The sequence below is a fragment of the Rhincodon typus genome, chromosome 2, assembly GCF_021869965.1.
Source record: "Rhincodon typus isolate 14 chromosome 2, sRhiTyp1.1, whole genome shotgun sequence".
Classification (NCBI taxonomy): Eukaryota; Metazoa; Chordata; class Chondrichthyes; order Orectolobiformes; family Rhincodontidae; genus Rhincodon; species Rhincodon typus.
In genome coordinates, this window is record NC_063333.1 from 68929399 (window position 1) to 68945743 (window position 16345).

Below are 16345 nucleotides of genomic sequence, written 5' to 3' on the forward strand. Positions count from 1 at the left end.
AGTAACAGCTTTCCTGAGACTTTTATTTACTAAGTTTTAGATGAGCTATAATTTGGCAGTAATGGAAGTGTATTTTTGTAGCTTGGTATGTGTACATGAAGTGCAATGTCACCAGCATCCATCCTACCACTGCTGTTATTCTGCTTAGCAACAACATTATACATTTAACTGGATGTGTGAACTAATGAAAGTTTCTGAATACAGATTTACTGAGGTATATACTAATACATTTAGAGAAATGATATGGGTTTTAAAAGAAGTTGGTCTGTAAAACTATACTTTAAGCAATTAAGCAAAGTCAAATTTTCATTATTTGTTTCAAAAAATAATAATTTTTATTATTGCATCACTATCAATTACATTTTTTTGCATGGCTTTGCTTTCCTTAAAGGTGTATGTGAATTTTGAGCATGTTTAATGTAGAGGAGAATGAAGTAAAATGACTGGTGACCTTTATTTTTTAAAAGCTGTACAAGCCATTTATATTGCCAGTCATTTTACCAGAGTGGTTCCATACTTGTTAACTGGATTCCAGTTGCTGATTTTCCTTGTTTATTCTGGAGTGGATTCAGCAGTAACTGATGAAGTCTATATACATATATATAGTTGTAGGTATGCACAGCTTCTCAAAAGTAACGGATCTGAAAAAGCATTTCATTGATACTTGGCTGAGAGTGCAGATCCAAGGAGTTGAATTCAACATAACCAGCAGGATCAGTTACTTACCTTTACCAACTAGAGCACCGGTTGTTGGGGTTAGCCAACAAAATGTTACAGCTGTGAAGGCACTTAAGAAGATTGACATTGAGCCACATTTTAATGGAGTTTGGTATCAAGCACTGAGAAATTGAAATCACTGGGAATCAGGTGGTGAAGGGTTGGGGTGTTGGAGCCGTCCATTTTTTAAAATCATACCTAACACAAAAGAAGATAACGTAGTTGTTAAAACCAATCATCGCAGACCTAGGGATTCACTGCAGGAGTTCCATGTGATAAGTGGCACATAACATTCATGCTACACAAATGCCAGGTAACGAGCATCTCCAGCAAGAGAGAATCCAACTATCAGAGCAGGCCAAAGGCTTGGAATTTTGCAATGCATAATTCATCATCTAACTCCCTAACACCATTATCACTGCCTTTGTCTTTTGGTCTGGGCTCCCTCACAATATTTTTCACTTACCTTTCCTGTCCCTCTGCCAACAGTATAAAAACTACCATATTGTTACTCCTTTCAGTTCCAAAGAAGAGTCAAATCAGACATTAACTCTGTTTCTCTCCTCACAGATGCTACCAAACCTAATGAGTCTCTCATAGCAGTTTTTGTTTTTATTTCAGATGGAATTGTTGGGCAGAATGGCCTGTTTCTTTACTATAGCATTATATACTGTGATGATTGGACCCCTTTGATTTTGATACTGTTCCAGTACACTATCATTACCCTGCAGTACAGTCCCAATTCCCATACCAGCTAAATCTTACCCACTTTTACTGCAAATAGTTACAGAGGAGATTACAGGAGCTGCAACACAGAACATGTTATCACTTGGTATTTTATTAGATGCAATGTTTTTCATTGCTGTGAGTAATACTGCTCTGGTTTTAGTTTAATCAAGCAGTCTCCCAGCTCTGCTTTCTTCAGGATATTGGCAGCTGGCAAATAAAAAGGCATCTTAAATATCTGTTTAGTGCAATCCTAACAGGACTGTTACAGAACACCTACAGCATGAGCATACAATGGTTCAAGAAGACAGCACACCAGCAACTTTTTGAGAGCAATTAAGGATAAGTGATAAATCTGGCATGACTAATGACATCCACGTTCCTTGAATGAAGAGAAAATGTTGATGCTGTCAGCTTTTATTTCACACATTAGTCATGTGATATTATTAACAATCTTGGTGTGAACTTATCAAATTCACTAATGACAGTTATCAGGAGGAACCATTAAACAAAATTTAGTAGCACTGCCACTGAACAATCAATAACTTTTCACCATAATGACCAATGACAGCTACTTTTTCTCTGATCAATCATTTTCAACTCTGGTCTCACCATTGTCATATATATGCTGTATTTGTGGTGGGTGCAACCTCACTATTCTTGTACATGTGTTAACTACAAAAAATGCAAAGTTTACAGCCATTGGTACTTAAAATGGCCAAATAGTGCCAGTGAATTTAGCAACACAGCAACTTTCTTTGTCCCAGATAATCAATTTGAACTTATTTGTCAATTACTTTCTTTGCCATAGAAGGTAGTGATTTCACAGGAGTTAAAAAGAATGATGGTTATGGAATAAAGTCACACATTTCACTATGCTACCTTATGGACAAGACCTCTATCTTTAATATTTATCCATCTCCATACAGGACCTCTTGTTCCTGTTACCCAAATTTTCAATCTCCATTTATTTTCCCTTTTTAATTATTTTAAACTGTTTATTTTTTGGCAATGATGAACCGTGTCGCTTGTTTCTCAAGCTTGCTTTTGTTAAATGTCACTTTTAAATTCCTTGTCTCTAACATAATACATTCACTGACCCTAATCCTGGAGTTAGGCTGATATCATTACAGCCTGGACTGGAAATTGTGCATATCCAGCCCATAAACTGTAACTTTTCTGATTAGTAATGTTACACTTAAATTGGATATCTATTTTCACCAATTGTACAGTGTATATGTAACTTTAGCACCCCATAAAGATACTCAAAAATATCATTGTTGAATGGGACATTACTCCAGTTTGTAAAGGAATGAGAATACCAATTCCTCCTGATCCAATTTGAATCAAGACTGCAGGCAACTGTTCAAAGCGGAGCACAGAGAGCGATCATGAACATCTGTGATTCATATTGTCATAGGACTGAATAGAGATAAGTAAAGAAAAATGTCAAAACTGTGTTAATGAGCCCTGATAAAACAAAATGATCACATTTACCGAATGGAAAACAAATGCAATTGCTTTAACGTAGCATTGTGCCAATTATTATACACAGATCATCAGTAGTACAGCTAACTTCCTTGAAGGAGTTTGATTAGACAATACACAGCTTGGAAAAAAACTTCATGCAGAATCTGAAATAATCCCACAGAGGCTGATATCTCATCACGAATTCACCCTTTATTTACATATGCGTAGTACATGACACTGACCTAGCTAGTTCAGAGCTGCTCCTAGAGGGGACAGAACCCCAAACACTTCTGTTCTTATCTTTCAGTCAGGGCTCCCTGATTGTTCCAGATTAACAGACCCAATCAGAGAACTCGTATTCTATGAGGTCCACCTGGCTGACCTCATCACGATCACTACAGAATCGTTAAGGCTCATCGAAATCAGGGTCACCCCTGAGTGATGTCAGGAATACAAATCAAGGAATAATGGGGATTTATAGGAAGTGTACTACAATATCCTGAGAAATTTAATCATCATGGAGACTGAATACTCAAATTGACAAAGTTTGCCTGGATGGCAAGTTCAGAAAGTGTAGTCAGGACAGTTTCTTTGAATAGCATGTTCTGCCAGCAGCCAGAAAGAATCAAAAACAGAAATTGCTCAGCAGATCTGGCAGCATCTGTGGAGAGAAAACAGAAAGGTCATTGGGCTTGAAATGTTAACTCTGTTTTCTGCCTACAGATGCTGTCAGGTCCGCTGAGTTTATCCAGCAATTTCCGTTTTTAATTCTTCCTGGCTGGTTGTTTCAGACTCCGGCATCCGCAGTTCTTCGTTTTATTTTAGAGAAGAAGCAATTTTAGATCTCGTAATATACAATAAGAAGGATTGATTAATTATCGCATAATAAAAGATTTCGTAGGTGAGAATGATCATAACATCATAAAATTTCACATTTGATTCGAGGATGCACTATTTGTGTTTGAAACTAGTGTGTTAAACTTAAATGATGGGGAGGAAGACTGTGTTATCTAAAGTGAATTTGGAAAAAAAAGTTAAACGCTAAGATGGTAGAGAATCAGTGACTGATATTTCAGGAGATATTTTATAACTGTCAACAAATAAATATTTCATTGTGACAACAAGATCTCAAACAATAGTATTAATTTCCTGTTAAGGGAAGACCATTAACATTTCATTGTAAGAAATGTAAAATTGTTTTTATTGAAGCATGATTTGTATTTGGAACAGATTTACCAGTATAGATGGTGGATCAAGAAACTATTGTTATAGTGTCATACAGTCATACAGCACAGAAACAGATTCTTTGGTTCAACTCATCTTCACCAACCAGAATCCCAGTCTGACTTCGTCCCATTTGCCAGCATATGGCCCATTTCTCTCTAAACCCTTCCTATACATATACACATCCAGATGCCTTTTGAATATTGTAATTGTATCTGCCTCCACCACTTCCTCTGTCAGCTTGTTCCGTACAAGCACAAGCCTCTACATGAAGAAGTTACCCTTCAGGTCCTTTTTAAATTTTTCCCCCTCACTTTAAACTTATGCCCTTTAGTTTTGGACACCTCACCCTAGGAAAAATACCTCAGGTATTCATCCTATCCATAGAGACATAGAGTTGTGGAATTACACAGCATGGAAACAGGCCCTTTGGCCCCAAACTGGTCCATGCTGACCATGGTGCCCACTCAACTGATTCCAATTGCCTGCATTTGGTCCCTATCCCTCTAAACTCTTCCCATCCATGCACCTATCCAAATGTTTTTTTAAATGTTGCTATTGTAGCTGCCTCAACCACTTTCTCTGGCAGCCCATTCCATATATGCACCACTCTCTGCATGAAGAAATTGCCCCTCAGGTCCTTCTTAAACTTTCCCCTCTCACCTTAAACCTATGCCCTGTAGTTTTCAATTCCCCACCCTTGGGAAAAAGACTAAATGCATTCATCCTGTCTATGCCCCTCATGATTTTATATACTTCAATAAGGTCACCTCTCATTTTCGTACGTTCCAAGGAATAAAGTCCTATCCTCACCAACCTCTCCCTATAACTCAGGTCTACTAGTCCTGGCAACATCCTCATAAATCTTCTTTGCACACTTTCCAGTTTAACTGTGTCTTTCCTATAACAGAGTGACCAAAACTGTACACAATACTCCAAATGCGGCCTCACCAACAATTTATACAACTGTGTCATAACATCCCAACTCCTTTACTCAATGCCTCGACCGATGCAGGCCAGCATGCTAAATGCCTTCTTCACCACCCTGTCCACCTGTGACACCCCTTCCAACAAACTATGAACTTGTACTCCTAGGTCCCTCTGTTCCACAAACTCCTCAGGACCTTACCATTTACTGTATAAGTTCTATCTTGGTTTTACTTTCCAAAGTGCAACACCTCATACTTATCCATATTGAATTGCCTTTGCCAATCCTTAGCCCACTACCCCATCTGATCAAGATCTCTCTGTAATTTTTGATAATCTTCCTCGCTATCCATGCCACCCCCATGATTTTATTAACCTCTATAAGGTCACCCCTCAGCTTCCAGAACAAGATGAAGTATTTTAACAAATTGATTCAAAGAAATGCACTGAGGGAATTTCTTTTTATTCACTAATGAGATGTAGGCATCACTGGCTGGGCCAACATTTCTTACCCATCTCTGATTGCACTTCAGGAGGTCGTGGTAGCTGCCTTCTTGAACTGCTGTGGTCTATTAGTTGTAGATGGATCCAAAATGTAAACTAAAGTTTCTGCTTTGAGTACATTTCCCTGCATTAATTCCCTACATTAATCCAACTTCATACATCAAATGATGATGCTTTTACCAGCCAGTATTGGCCTCTTTCCAAAAAAAGACCCTCAATGATATGCTACTACTTTTAATACTCTTGATCCTGCCACAAATCCATTCCTCTCTCCTACCACTGTTATGGTTACTACTATTTCCTTTGTGCTTGCACACCCCTAGAGTTGTTACTGCTGCAAAATCCTGAAAATTCTCTCTTCCCCTTATTTCTACCACACCTTACTAGCCTCAGCTCAGCCTAATAACCACATCAGACTCTCTCAGCTGTCACTTCTCTCCAAGTCCTCCTGGACCCTCAGGAACACCTTCCCAAGACTACCAATACATGTCAACTGCTAAGCATTTGGCACAACTGTACATGATTACGTGAATTATGGTCTCCAAGCTCATTTTATTTAGACTCTCTTCCCAACCATTGTCTATTAACATATCTATAATGAGTGATAAAATTTGCCACACACATAGCTTTACTAATATGTACTTGTTCTAATTGAAATAAAGATATCTGCACATTTGAGAAAGAGGAGGTCCTGTAGCATGTTCCTGTATTCTCATAAAGTTATGCTATATTATTTTCCATTTTAATCACTTTCTACAGCAAATTCTAGTGTCAATAAAAAAAGATCCAGGATCAATAAAAAGAAAGTATGTATTGTGTATCTATTGCATAAATTGAAGAATACAGGATGGGTGTGCTGCTTAATATCTTTTGGAAAGTTCATTAAAATAAGGCAGAGGAATTCTCAAAGCCGATTATTAAAGCCAAACCCAAAAGATTAATTAACTACAATTCAATAAATTATTAAAACTTGAACTAACATTAAAATTAATCAATCATAAAATTAATTATCTTGTCATCCAGTTAACAAGTACGAATACTTTTGAATTAATTGTTCACATCCTTTGCTAAGAAAAGTAGTTATTATAATGTTTGTAACAATTGAAATGCAAGGATAACCATTTCCTGTCTTACTTTATTAGGGATGTGCGGCAGATTCTGGTCTTGCCAGCAAAACCCTCGTTCCATGAATGAGTAAAACTATTATTGACGGTAAAGATGTGATAGAAAAATATATTTTAATCGAATAATTGCTAATGGGAAGCTATTGATTAACTGGTTCACTACTGCCCTTCAGGGAAAGAAACTTGCCATCCTTACTTGAGCTGGCTGTAAGTGACTACAAACCTACACCAACCAGATTAGCTGCTAACCAATTTCGGAAGAGGTGGAGACAACCAAGGAGTTGCATAAAACACTAAAAAGAAATATTGTGATGATAAATGACCATTCTTGAGACTGCACAGTTCAAGCAAGCAAAGATTTTATTTGAGCAAATGCAAGGGAGATGCTCATCTTGGCTACTCAAAGACCTTTCTGAAATACTATGAAAGATATTTCAGCCTACATTCATAATTCTGAATGTCATGCAACACCCTGCTATCTCAACCCTTCAAACTTGGGTTTTCGATTTTCCATGGGAACTGAACTGCCTTGTCTGGATTTTCTGTTCCCTTTTCTCCTTGCTGTCTGTGGCAATGAATAATATGTTTACATAGTTTGTTATTGTTACAACATAGAAGAAATTAAGCAGAGTTTTGTTGTATTATTTAATTGGCCCTAGACCAGACAGGAAAAGTTCTTTTAAGATGGCATGTGATGTTTCACTATAAAGCCACCCCTCTTTGCCCTTGGTAAAAGTTGTAGCACGAGTAATGGTAATAAGCACAGAACCCAGACTATGTTCAAGTTTGAGATATTATAGATGTGTAAATAGTTAGTGTTATAAATGACCTGCAAGACATCTGTCTCAACAGAAACAAATGCGACTCACAGGCAAAAGCCTACTACTTTTAAAGCAGCAATAAAGTACAATATGCCATAGATATTTTTATATTGACATTTTAAACAGCAATTAAATATAAAGAAAAATGAAAAAGGTCCAAGCCTGAGTTGACAATCCTCTGATACCATGTCAAAGTCTCAGTTATTAGAATAAAGAATACACCATTACTTCATGGATCAACAAATAGTTGATAAAAGACAGGCAGCCAAACTCCTCATTGCATTGTGAAATAACAGATTAAGAAGAATAAATTCTTCTGGTATTTCTAATAATGACCTTGAAGAAACTGAGATTTTTTTTCCAGCAATTAGAAAGCCAGCTTAAGATTCAAGTTAACTTCAGAGTATGCCAGGTTGTCATACTGGCAACAGCCAAGTGAAATAATTGACCCCTTGTAGAATGGTTTCAATGCAAAAGTACAGAATGTGATTTCACCAAAGCTGATGTAGCTGAAAGATTTAAGGAACTAGCAATTGCCTCTACATTTATTAAATCCTTTAGAAAAGTCATTTCTAGACAAACTCATGGAATATATCATTCATTGTTAAGTAAGCAGGGCAAGTTCAGCACCATTGTAGCAGGCATGCAACATCTCAGGTGTTTGACTGTGTTTTATTGCATAGATCCCAGTCTAGTTAGACAATGTACCTTTAAGACAGTTAGATTACATTAGACCTTGGGTTGGTGGATCTGTTCGAATTCCATCCCGTACAATGTGGATAGAAGGTATCCTTAATTTAGATATCTGTATTCATCTCTACAAGGATTGTGTGGGATCACTCCTACCGACAGTGTCACAAACTAATGAATTTTTATAGGTAAATTGGTGAACACAAGTTCAAATAAGTTTATCTTTTTTGTTGGTACTATTACCACTGCTGTAGACCCAGTCTTGCAGCAATAGTCTTGAGCAGTTGGCTAGCTCAGTCAGTGGTGGTGCTGCCAAGCCACTCTTGGTGATTTGCATTGAAGTCCCACACCCAGAGTGGATTCTGTTCCATTGCCACCTCAGTGCTTTCTCCAAGTGGTGTTCAAATATGGGGTAGTACTGACTGATCAGCTGAAGGTAGATGGTAATGAGCAGGACATTTCCTTGTCCATTCTAATGTTGATGCCATAAGACTTCATGGAGTTCAGAGTCAGGGTTAACTCACTTTCAACTGTATGCCACTGTACTTAGGTGCTAGATTAATGCCATATTGCCTGTCTGGTTTCATTCCTCTCTTCAGGCTTTGTATCAGTTTGATACAACAGAGTCTACCATATTGCTGGAGCCACATGTAGGCCAGAACAGTTGGAAAGCTGAATTGCTTCCTTTAAACATTCCAAGGCATTACTGAACTAGGTCTGTTTTATGGTAATCCACATTGGTTACATCGTTGCTTTTAATTCCAGAATTTTATTGAAATCAATTTTTTATCATCTGCATTGGTGGGATGCGAATTCATATCGCCAGGATATTAGCCTTTAGCTTCGTTTTACTCGTTCTGTGACATTACCACTATGTCACCATTTCCCAAAGTGTATAACGTGTCTCTCGCCACTCATTCAGGCATGGTGCCTTCTGCTGTTACTGATGTCACAGTCATATGATCAGTTACACCTTCATCATCATTGACATGAATTTCCTTATATCACATTGCTATGAGAAGCCAGACGAGACTTTGTTTTTCTGATCAATGTCACTTCTGATAGTGTATCACTTCCTCTATACTGCAGTTACCTGTCAGCTTACATTACAGATTCTAGTGTCCAGAATGGGATTTGAATACATAGCTGTCTGACTCATGTGAATGTATTACAACTGAGTCATTGGTAGGTAATAGAAAGTTGATTTAGTCATCAACAATGTGCTCAGTCATACAGTTTGGGTTCTGCAAGGATTGGTCAGTACTGGCGTTTTGTATAACCTTGATCCAAATTTGGACATAAGGTGTGAGTTCCAGAGATGAATTGAGAGTGACTTTCCTTGATGTCAAAATTGCATTCAAATGATTATGATTTCCAGAGTCCCTAATGTACCTGAAGTCAATGGAGATCATGTGGAAAACTATCTGGTGGCTGGAGTAACATTATAATCCCACCGCTAGCAGAATTGCTTGTGATGTACCCTAGGCGGGATTTGGGCAAGGTCAATTAGAGCAGGGGTGGCTCGTTGGTCTAGGGGTATGATTTTCGCTTCAGGTATTTTAAAGGGGCGGCACGGTGGCTCAGTGATTAGCACTGCTGCCTCACAGAGCCAGGGACCCAGTTTCGATTCCACCCTTGGGTGACTGTCTGTGTGGAGTTTGCACATTCTCCCTGTGTCTGGGTGGGTTTCCTCTGGGTGCTCCAGTTTCCTCCCACAGTCCAGAGATGTGCAGGGTAAGTGGATTGGCCACTGCTAACTTGCCCGTAGCGTCCAGTGATGTTTAGTTTAGGGAGTGCTCTTCAGAGGGGTGGTGTGGACTTGATGGGCCGAATGGCCTGTTTCCACACTGTAGGGATTCTATGATTCTTTGGGGCGGCACAGTGACTCAGTGGTTAGCACTGCTGCCTCACAGCACCAGGGAGGCGGATTCCATTTCACCCTCAGGCGACTGTGTGGAGTTTGCAAATTCTCCCTGTGTCTGCATGGGTTTCCTTTGGGTGCTCCGGTTTCCTCCCACAGTCCAAAGATGTGCAGGTAGGTGGATTGGACATGCTAAATTGCCCATAGTGTTCAGGGATGTGTCGCTTCGGTGGGTTATACGGGGATGGGTCAGGGTGGGATGCTCCTACAGTTGGTGTGGAGTTGTTGGGCTGAAGGCCCTGTTTCCACACCGTAGGGATTCTATGAAATAAGGTGATCGTTGAAGACCAATCATCAGAACCTGAGGTTGTCGCTACCAATCCTCCTCAGTGCAGTGTCCTGAGCCCAAATATCTTCAGTTGTTTCGTTAATAACATGCAACATGTACTTCTCTACAAAGTGGTTTTTAATTTTAATTTGTTCCACATGATGCTAATGGGGCAGAAACAGCATCAAAAGGGGCCGAGAGCTTTATCACTGCATTTCACCAACAATGGAGCTGCAGTTACATCTTATGAGGCCTAGACTGGATCCCCAAAGCAACTACCTATTTCATCTTTTAGATCGTATTCATTATACAAATAACACTGTAACTCATCAGTTTCTATTCAGGATTGGAACTCGACAGTGGTGTCTGAGCAAGAAGATTGTGACTACATAGTGTTGTGCTAACACTAATCTTGCTGGCAGCTGGGGAGTCCAAAAGGTGACCAGGCTGAACCTGCCAAGCTGTATTGTGACACCAATTGGCACTGTTCAGGATAGAAAAAAAACATTTCAGTAACAGCTGTAAGTCAGGAGGTGAAAGGAGAAAGGAATTTAGCAAAGTTATAAACATGAGGGAGATGTTACTAAGCAAAATGATGGAGCACAATATCTTGAATATTGTGCATTTTTGATCTCCTTATTTAAGGAGGGATGCATTGTAAATACATTGGGGGTGGTTCAGCAGAAGTTTACTGCATTGATACCAGGAATGAGCAGGCACTTTTATGAAGATAGCTTGGGCAGACTAAGCTTATTTCCGCTGGAGTCTAGAAAAATGAGAGGTGACTTGATTGAAGTATATAAGATTCTGAATGATCCTTGCAAAGTGTGAAAAGGATGTTTCCTTTTGTGGATGAGTTCAGAGTTAGGAAATACTATTTTAAAATTGGGCATCACCTTTCCAGGTCAAAGATGAGAACTTATTTTTTCAAAGAAGGTTGTGTGACTTTGAAATTCCACTTCAGGAATTGGTCTTAGGTGAGGTTATTTTACACTTTTAAGAAAGAGGTGGATGGATTTTTGTTAGGCAGGGGAATCAAGGGTTATCGCAGTAGATGGGAATGTGGAATTCGAAACACAAACAGATGAACCACGATTGTGTTAAATGGCAGAGCAGGCTTTAAAGGCTGAATGGTCTATTTCTCCTACTTCATGTGTTCTCATGATACTGTGTAACTTTCACTGGCTCTATTCACATTTGCTGTCAATCAGCTGTGAGGCAATTGTCAATTGTAATGTTTTATATTGTGTGGCCTCCATTCACAGCCAGGAGCATAGCAAGTAGTTCAGGATTCTTCCCTAAGGACCAGACCTCTCATACCCTCTCCCTTACATCTTGTCTTCACCTACTATTTCACTTACGAGAAAAACAGAATGCGAAGTACAGTGTAGGAATATATAAGTTAACCTTGCTGAAAGACAGGTTAGGATATAATGCAAGCCAGTGCAGCACCAATTGATTAATACAGGGTTTCTAGCTGACTTCGTAACTAGTCAACATACCTAAGCTCTCAAGAGTTGGTCCCAACTCAGAGCTGATCCTATAAAATTAATCTACAATGCACTCTTCTGTAAGCATTGTGCAAATTATATGCTGATCTCATAAGTGATGGCTAGCTGATAATTTCTAATAAATGTACACTACTATATTGAACCATATAATTATGATCAATTCATGAAGTGACAAAAAGTGCATTAAATTTGAAGCCAAGAATCTAGTTCCAATCACATATTGCCAAAGGAAGGCCAAATTTATGGATTAGGAAAATGATTGAAAAAGCCTGAAGGACCTTAAATGTTGCAAGAACTTGAAGAAACAAAAATTGCAGCAGCCTTTACCAGGACAAGTAAGTGGAAGTTTATTTCTGTAGTTGTTGTTTCGAGTAAAATGGGATGAATTTGTGAATGGGATGGTGTTGCTGTGTCATTGCTGGAATGGTAACAGTTCAATAAGTAATAATCCTCCTGTTCATCCAGAGCTGATCAGACATTGACAATGATGTGCCAAGTAATTGTTGGTAGAACAAGGCCAATAGTGTAGGCATTTAAATTGAAGGTACCTCTAGAACAAAGGTATTGGTCTTACAAAGAGGCTTCTTGATGTTTTCAGATGGCGTGGAGCTGTTGTTTTATTAAGGGAGCAGAAATTCTTGCTCAATGAGAAGAAATATGACTTTGGCTCAGGAGGGGACCAACTTCCTCGATGTTTGAGCTCCCTCCAGTTGTACAATGTTTACCTTGATGCATGTTTGGGAGCCAAATGAAAATCAAGTGTTCGCATTTAATTTTTGGGCATTATTTTGGATGCAGGACAGAAGAAAAGCAGTGTAATCACGTTTGCTGTTTGTATTTTTGATACTGGTATTATCTCTGTGGGTTGTCTTTGTTAGTGCCACTGCTGTAAAAATTCTGTGATGACAATTAATTACCCCGTGTAATGTATTGTTAATTCACTTGACAACTTTTCTTCTATATGCTACACATTTTGCATATTTATGCAGCCATTTTCTTGAACAGTCACATTGGTTAATATATTTCTTATTTTTTTCCTTTTTTTGTTGTTTCTGCAATGTTAGAAGTTATTGTTTTTGGCCTATTTCACAAATATGGCTCCATGTGTAACTGTCAGTTCACACATGTTCCTACTATCTCCATCAAACTTTCATCTTTAAGTTTTACGTATCCTTTAGGCCCTTCTTTTAATAACTGTGTTGTGTTTATTTTTAAAACTTAAAGCATTGCCTCCAGAATTCTCTTTCCTGGGTGAATTCTAAACATTTGGGATTACTTTGTGCATTGATAGTTCACTCGTGAGCTGTGTGCTGTATGTGCATGAGTAAGAAAATGCATTTCCTGTTAATGTCTTCAGTTCAGCTGTAAGACAGCTATACCCAACTGAATGTATCTATTACTTAGGTGTGATTTAACAACGTAAATCAGCACCAGCCTAGGGGATACTAGAAACATATGATCAGACAAGGGACCACCATATTATTTTCCAATGGGGGCATCACAGTGTAGGTGAGGAGAAGAGGAAATGAAGGAGATGAGGAAAGGAATATAGAAAGATCTTTGAGGTGACATTTGTGCATTTGAAACTGGATTTTATCATTTTTATAACCACCAAACAAAATGAAAGAAATAATTAAATCACAAGTTGAAAGACAATAATTGGCAATAAAATTAATAATGCAGACAAAAGCCATTTAGAATTTAGCATTTATAATTTATTTTTTACAATGGTAAAAACATCAAAGCTGATTTTCACTCTGAGACTACAAAGGTGTATTTGCATTCACAGGTGAGCATATTGATGCCTCTAAAGTTTAGCAGGCTTGATGGGAAGAGGATTAACCTGGGAACTGGGGAAAGTTATTTCACCTGGCTTGAAGGCCCAGCTGAGAAACTTAGATGAGCAGGTCAATCCTGAAGGATAAATGCAGTTTTTCAAAGATTCAAAGCCCCCCTTACCCCCTATACTTCCTTTCTTTACAGGTAATCCCCTGGGATTGAGGATGTCTTGCTTGGACTCTGGTAAAAAAAAGCATTTGAGTTAGCTGATAAACCCAAGGTGCAATCTATAATCTGCCACATAAAGGAGACTGGCTTACGTGAATTGTTGGGAGGTTTGTGGCTGTTGTACATTGCCTCCTTTTCACCTCTGCATGTTTGTGACAAAGTATTTTGATGTGTTTAGTGTTTTCCCAATGAATTTTGTTTTGTTTGGTCACAAGCCAGAGACATTTAAAGTCTCTGGGATGCTTAGAAACACCCTGAAGGCATTTCCATTTTCTGGCTAGGAATCTGCACCCCACAACCAAATTTGAATTAGACCAGTGACTTCAGGAGTCACATGTCAGGAATACAAAGAGCATGTACTGCCATCAGAGCTGGTTTTGAGTAATGTTGGCTTGGGAGAGAACACTGCTCTTGGTCTGTCCTACTTGCCATCAGATTTGGAGGATCTTTGAAGGCACCCCAACAGACACAGAGTGTGCCTATGATGAGAGATATGTGGCCAAAATAAGTCTCATTGAGGAGATCATGAAGAAACACTTCCACTGACTCAACTGTTTGAGAGAATCTCTGAAATACATCTTGGAGCAACCAGTCCTTTCTGCCATTTGCACATAGTGAAATGAAAGAGCAGCTCAACCCGTTGAGTCTGTAGCTGCTGGAGCTCTTACAAAACAACTGACGCATGAGACCTTCAGCTGAACCAGTTGTCCTTACATAAAAACACCAAATGTTCTGGCACCTAGATAACCACCATTTAGCAATCCTTATGTATTCTAATTTATTGAGTCTTGCATTCTCTTGATTAAAAATGTGAACATTAACAATTAATTCAGAACAAGAAATTTCACTTGTGCAATGCTTTCTATATTTGTTTAACCTTTCAATGGCTGAATTGGGATTCTGTTGAGTTCCACTTTTACCTTCTCATTTTCCAACCTTAGTTTTCTTTTTCCTTTTGGTACAGACAAAATGTCTACAGATTGGGAGGTGGAGGCTTTTGTAATTCCATTGAGGACATTTAAAGTGTTTCCAGGAGTTATGGATACAAAATTGGCTCGACAGTAGGAAACAGAGGGGAGGTGGTAGAAGGTCGTCTGTGACCAGTGGTGTACCACAAGGATTGGTGCTGGGTCCACTATTGTTCATCATTTATATAAACGATTTAGATGAGAATATGGGAGGCATGGTTAGTAACTTTACGTATGACACCACATAGGTGGTATATTGGACAGTGAAGAAGGTTATCTAAGAGTAAAACAGGATCTTGATCAGCTGGCCAGTGGGCCGAGGAATGGCAGATGGAGTTTAGTTTAGATAAATGTGAGGTAAGACAAACCAGGGCAGGATTTACACATTTAATGGTAGTGCCCTGGGGTGTCTTTTCAAACAAAGAGACTGAGGGGTGCAGGTACATTGTTCCTTAAAAGTGGTGTCACTGGTAGACAGGGTGGTGAAGAAGGCATTTGGCATTCTTGCCTTCATCGGTCAGCGTATTGAGTACAGGAGTTGGAACGGCATGTTACGGCTGTACAGGACATTGGTAAGGCCACATCTGGAGTGCTGCTAACAATTCTGGCCACCCTGCTGTAGGAAAGATGCTATTAAACTGGAGAGGGTGCAAAAAAGATATACACGGATGTTACTGAGATTAGAAGGTTTGAGTTATAAGGAGAGGCTGGATAAGCTGGGACTGGTGCATAGGAGGCCAAGGGGGTGACCTTATAGAAGGTAATAAAATCATGAGGGGCATAGAAAAGATGAATAGCCAAGATCTTTTCCTCAGGAAAGTGGAGTCCAAAACTAGAGGGCATAGGTTTAAAATGAGAGGGTAAAGATTTAAAAGGGACCTGAGGAGCAACTTTTTCACACAGAGGGTGGTGCGTATATGGAACAAGCTGCCAGAGGATGTGGTAGATGCAAGTACAATTACAGCATTTAAAATACATTTAGACAGGTACGTGGAGCAGAAAGGTTTAGAAGGATATGGGCCAAACGCAGGCAAATGGGACCAGTTCAATTTAGGAAAGGGCCGAAGGGTCTGTTTCTGTGCTGTATGACTCAATGACTCTTTATGTTGCACAGCTCTAAGCCTTGAGGCCCTGGCTATAGACTGCAGCATCTCACCATTGATCAGAGCAATGTGGTCTGACTAGTTATGTGACACATTAAATATAATGATCAGATGAGGAAGGGTGTATTGGCTGCCCTCTGTTCAACCTCCTTGGCTGACTGCAATAAAGATCTTATTTTCTTTGAGTATGAGCTATCCCACATTCCATTGGAAATGTAGTTAACTAGTTCACCATAAAAAAAAGCCAAATGCAAGGTTTTCTTGAGTGAAAGGAAGAAGAATTTTATTACTTGTTAATTCTGTGGAAGAAAATATGACTTACATGCACATATACAAACATGATACAAAGTTAAATGGGTGATAG

The 16345-nt window shown here is 39.0% G+C and overlaps 1 protein-coding gene across 1 annotated transcript in view; it reads left to right on the plus strand.

Moving 5' to 3' along the window:
* gabbr2 (gamma-aminobutyric acid (GABA) B receptor, 2) overlaps positions 1 to 16345 on the plus strand; it is an 877108-nt gene that overhangs the window by 430670 nt on the left and 430093 nt on the right. Inside the window, 1 exon segment of the mRNA XM_048608319.1 lies at positions 13945 to 13962. Coding sequence (XP_048464276.1) covers positions 13945 to 13962 — 18 coding nt within the window.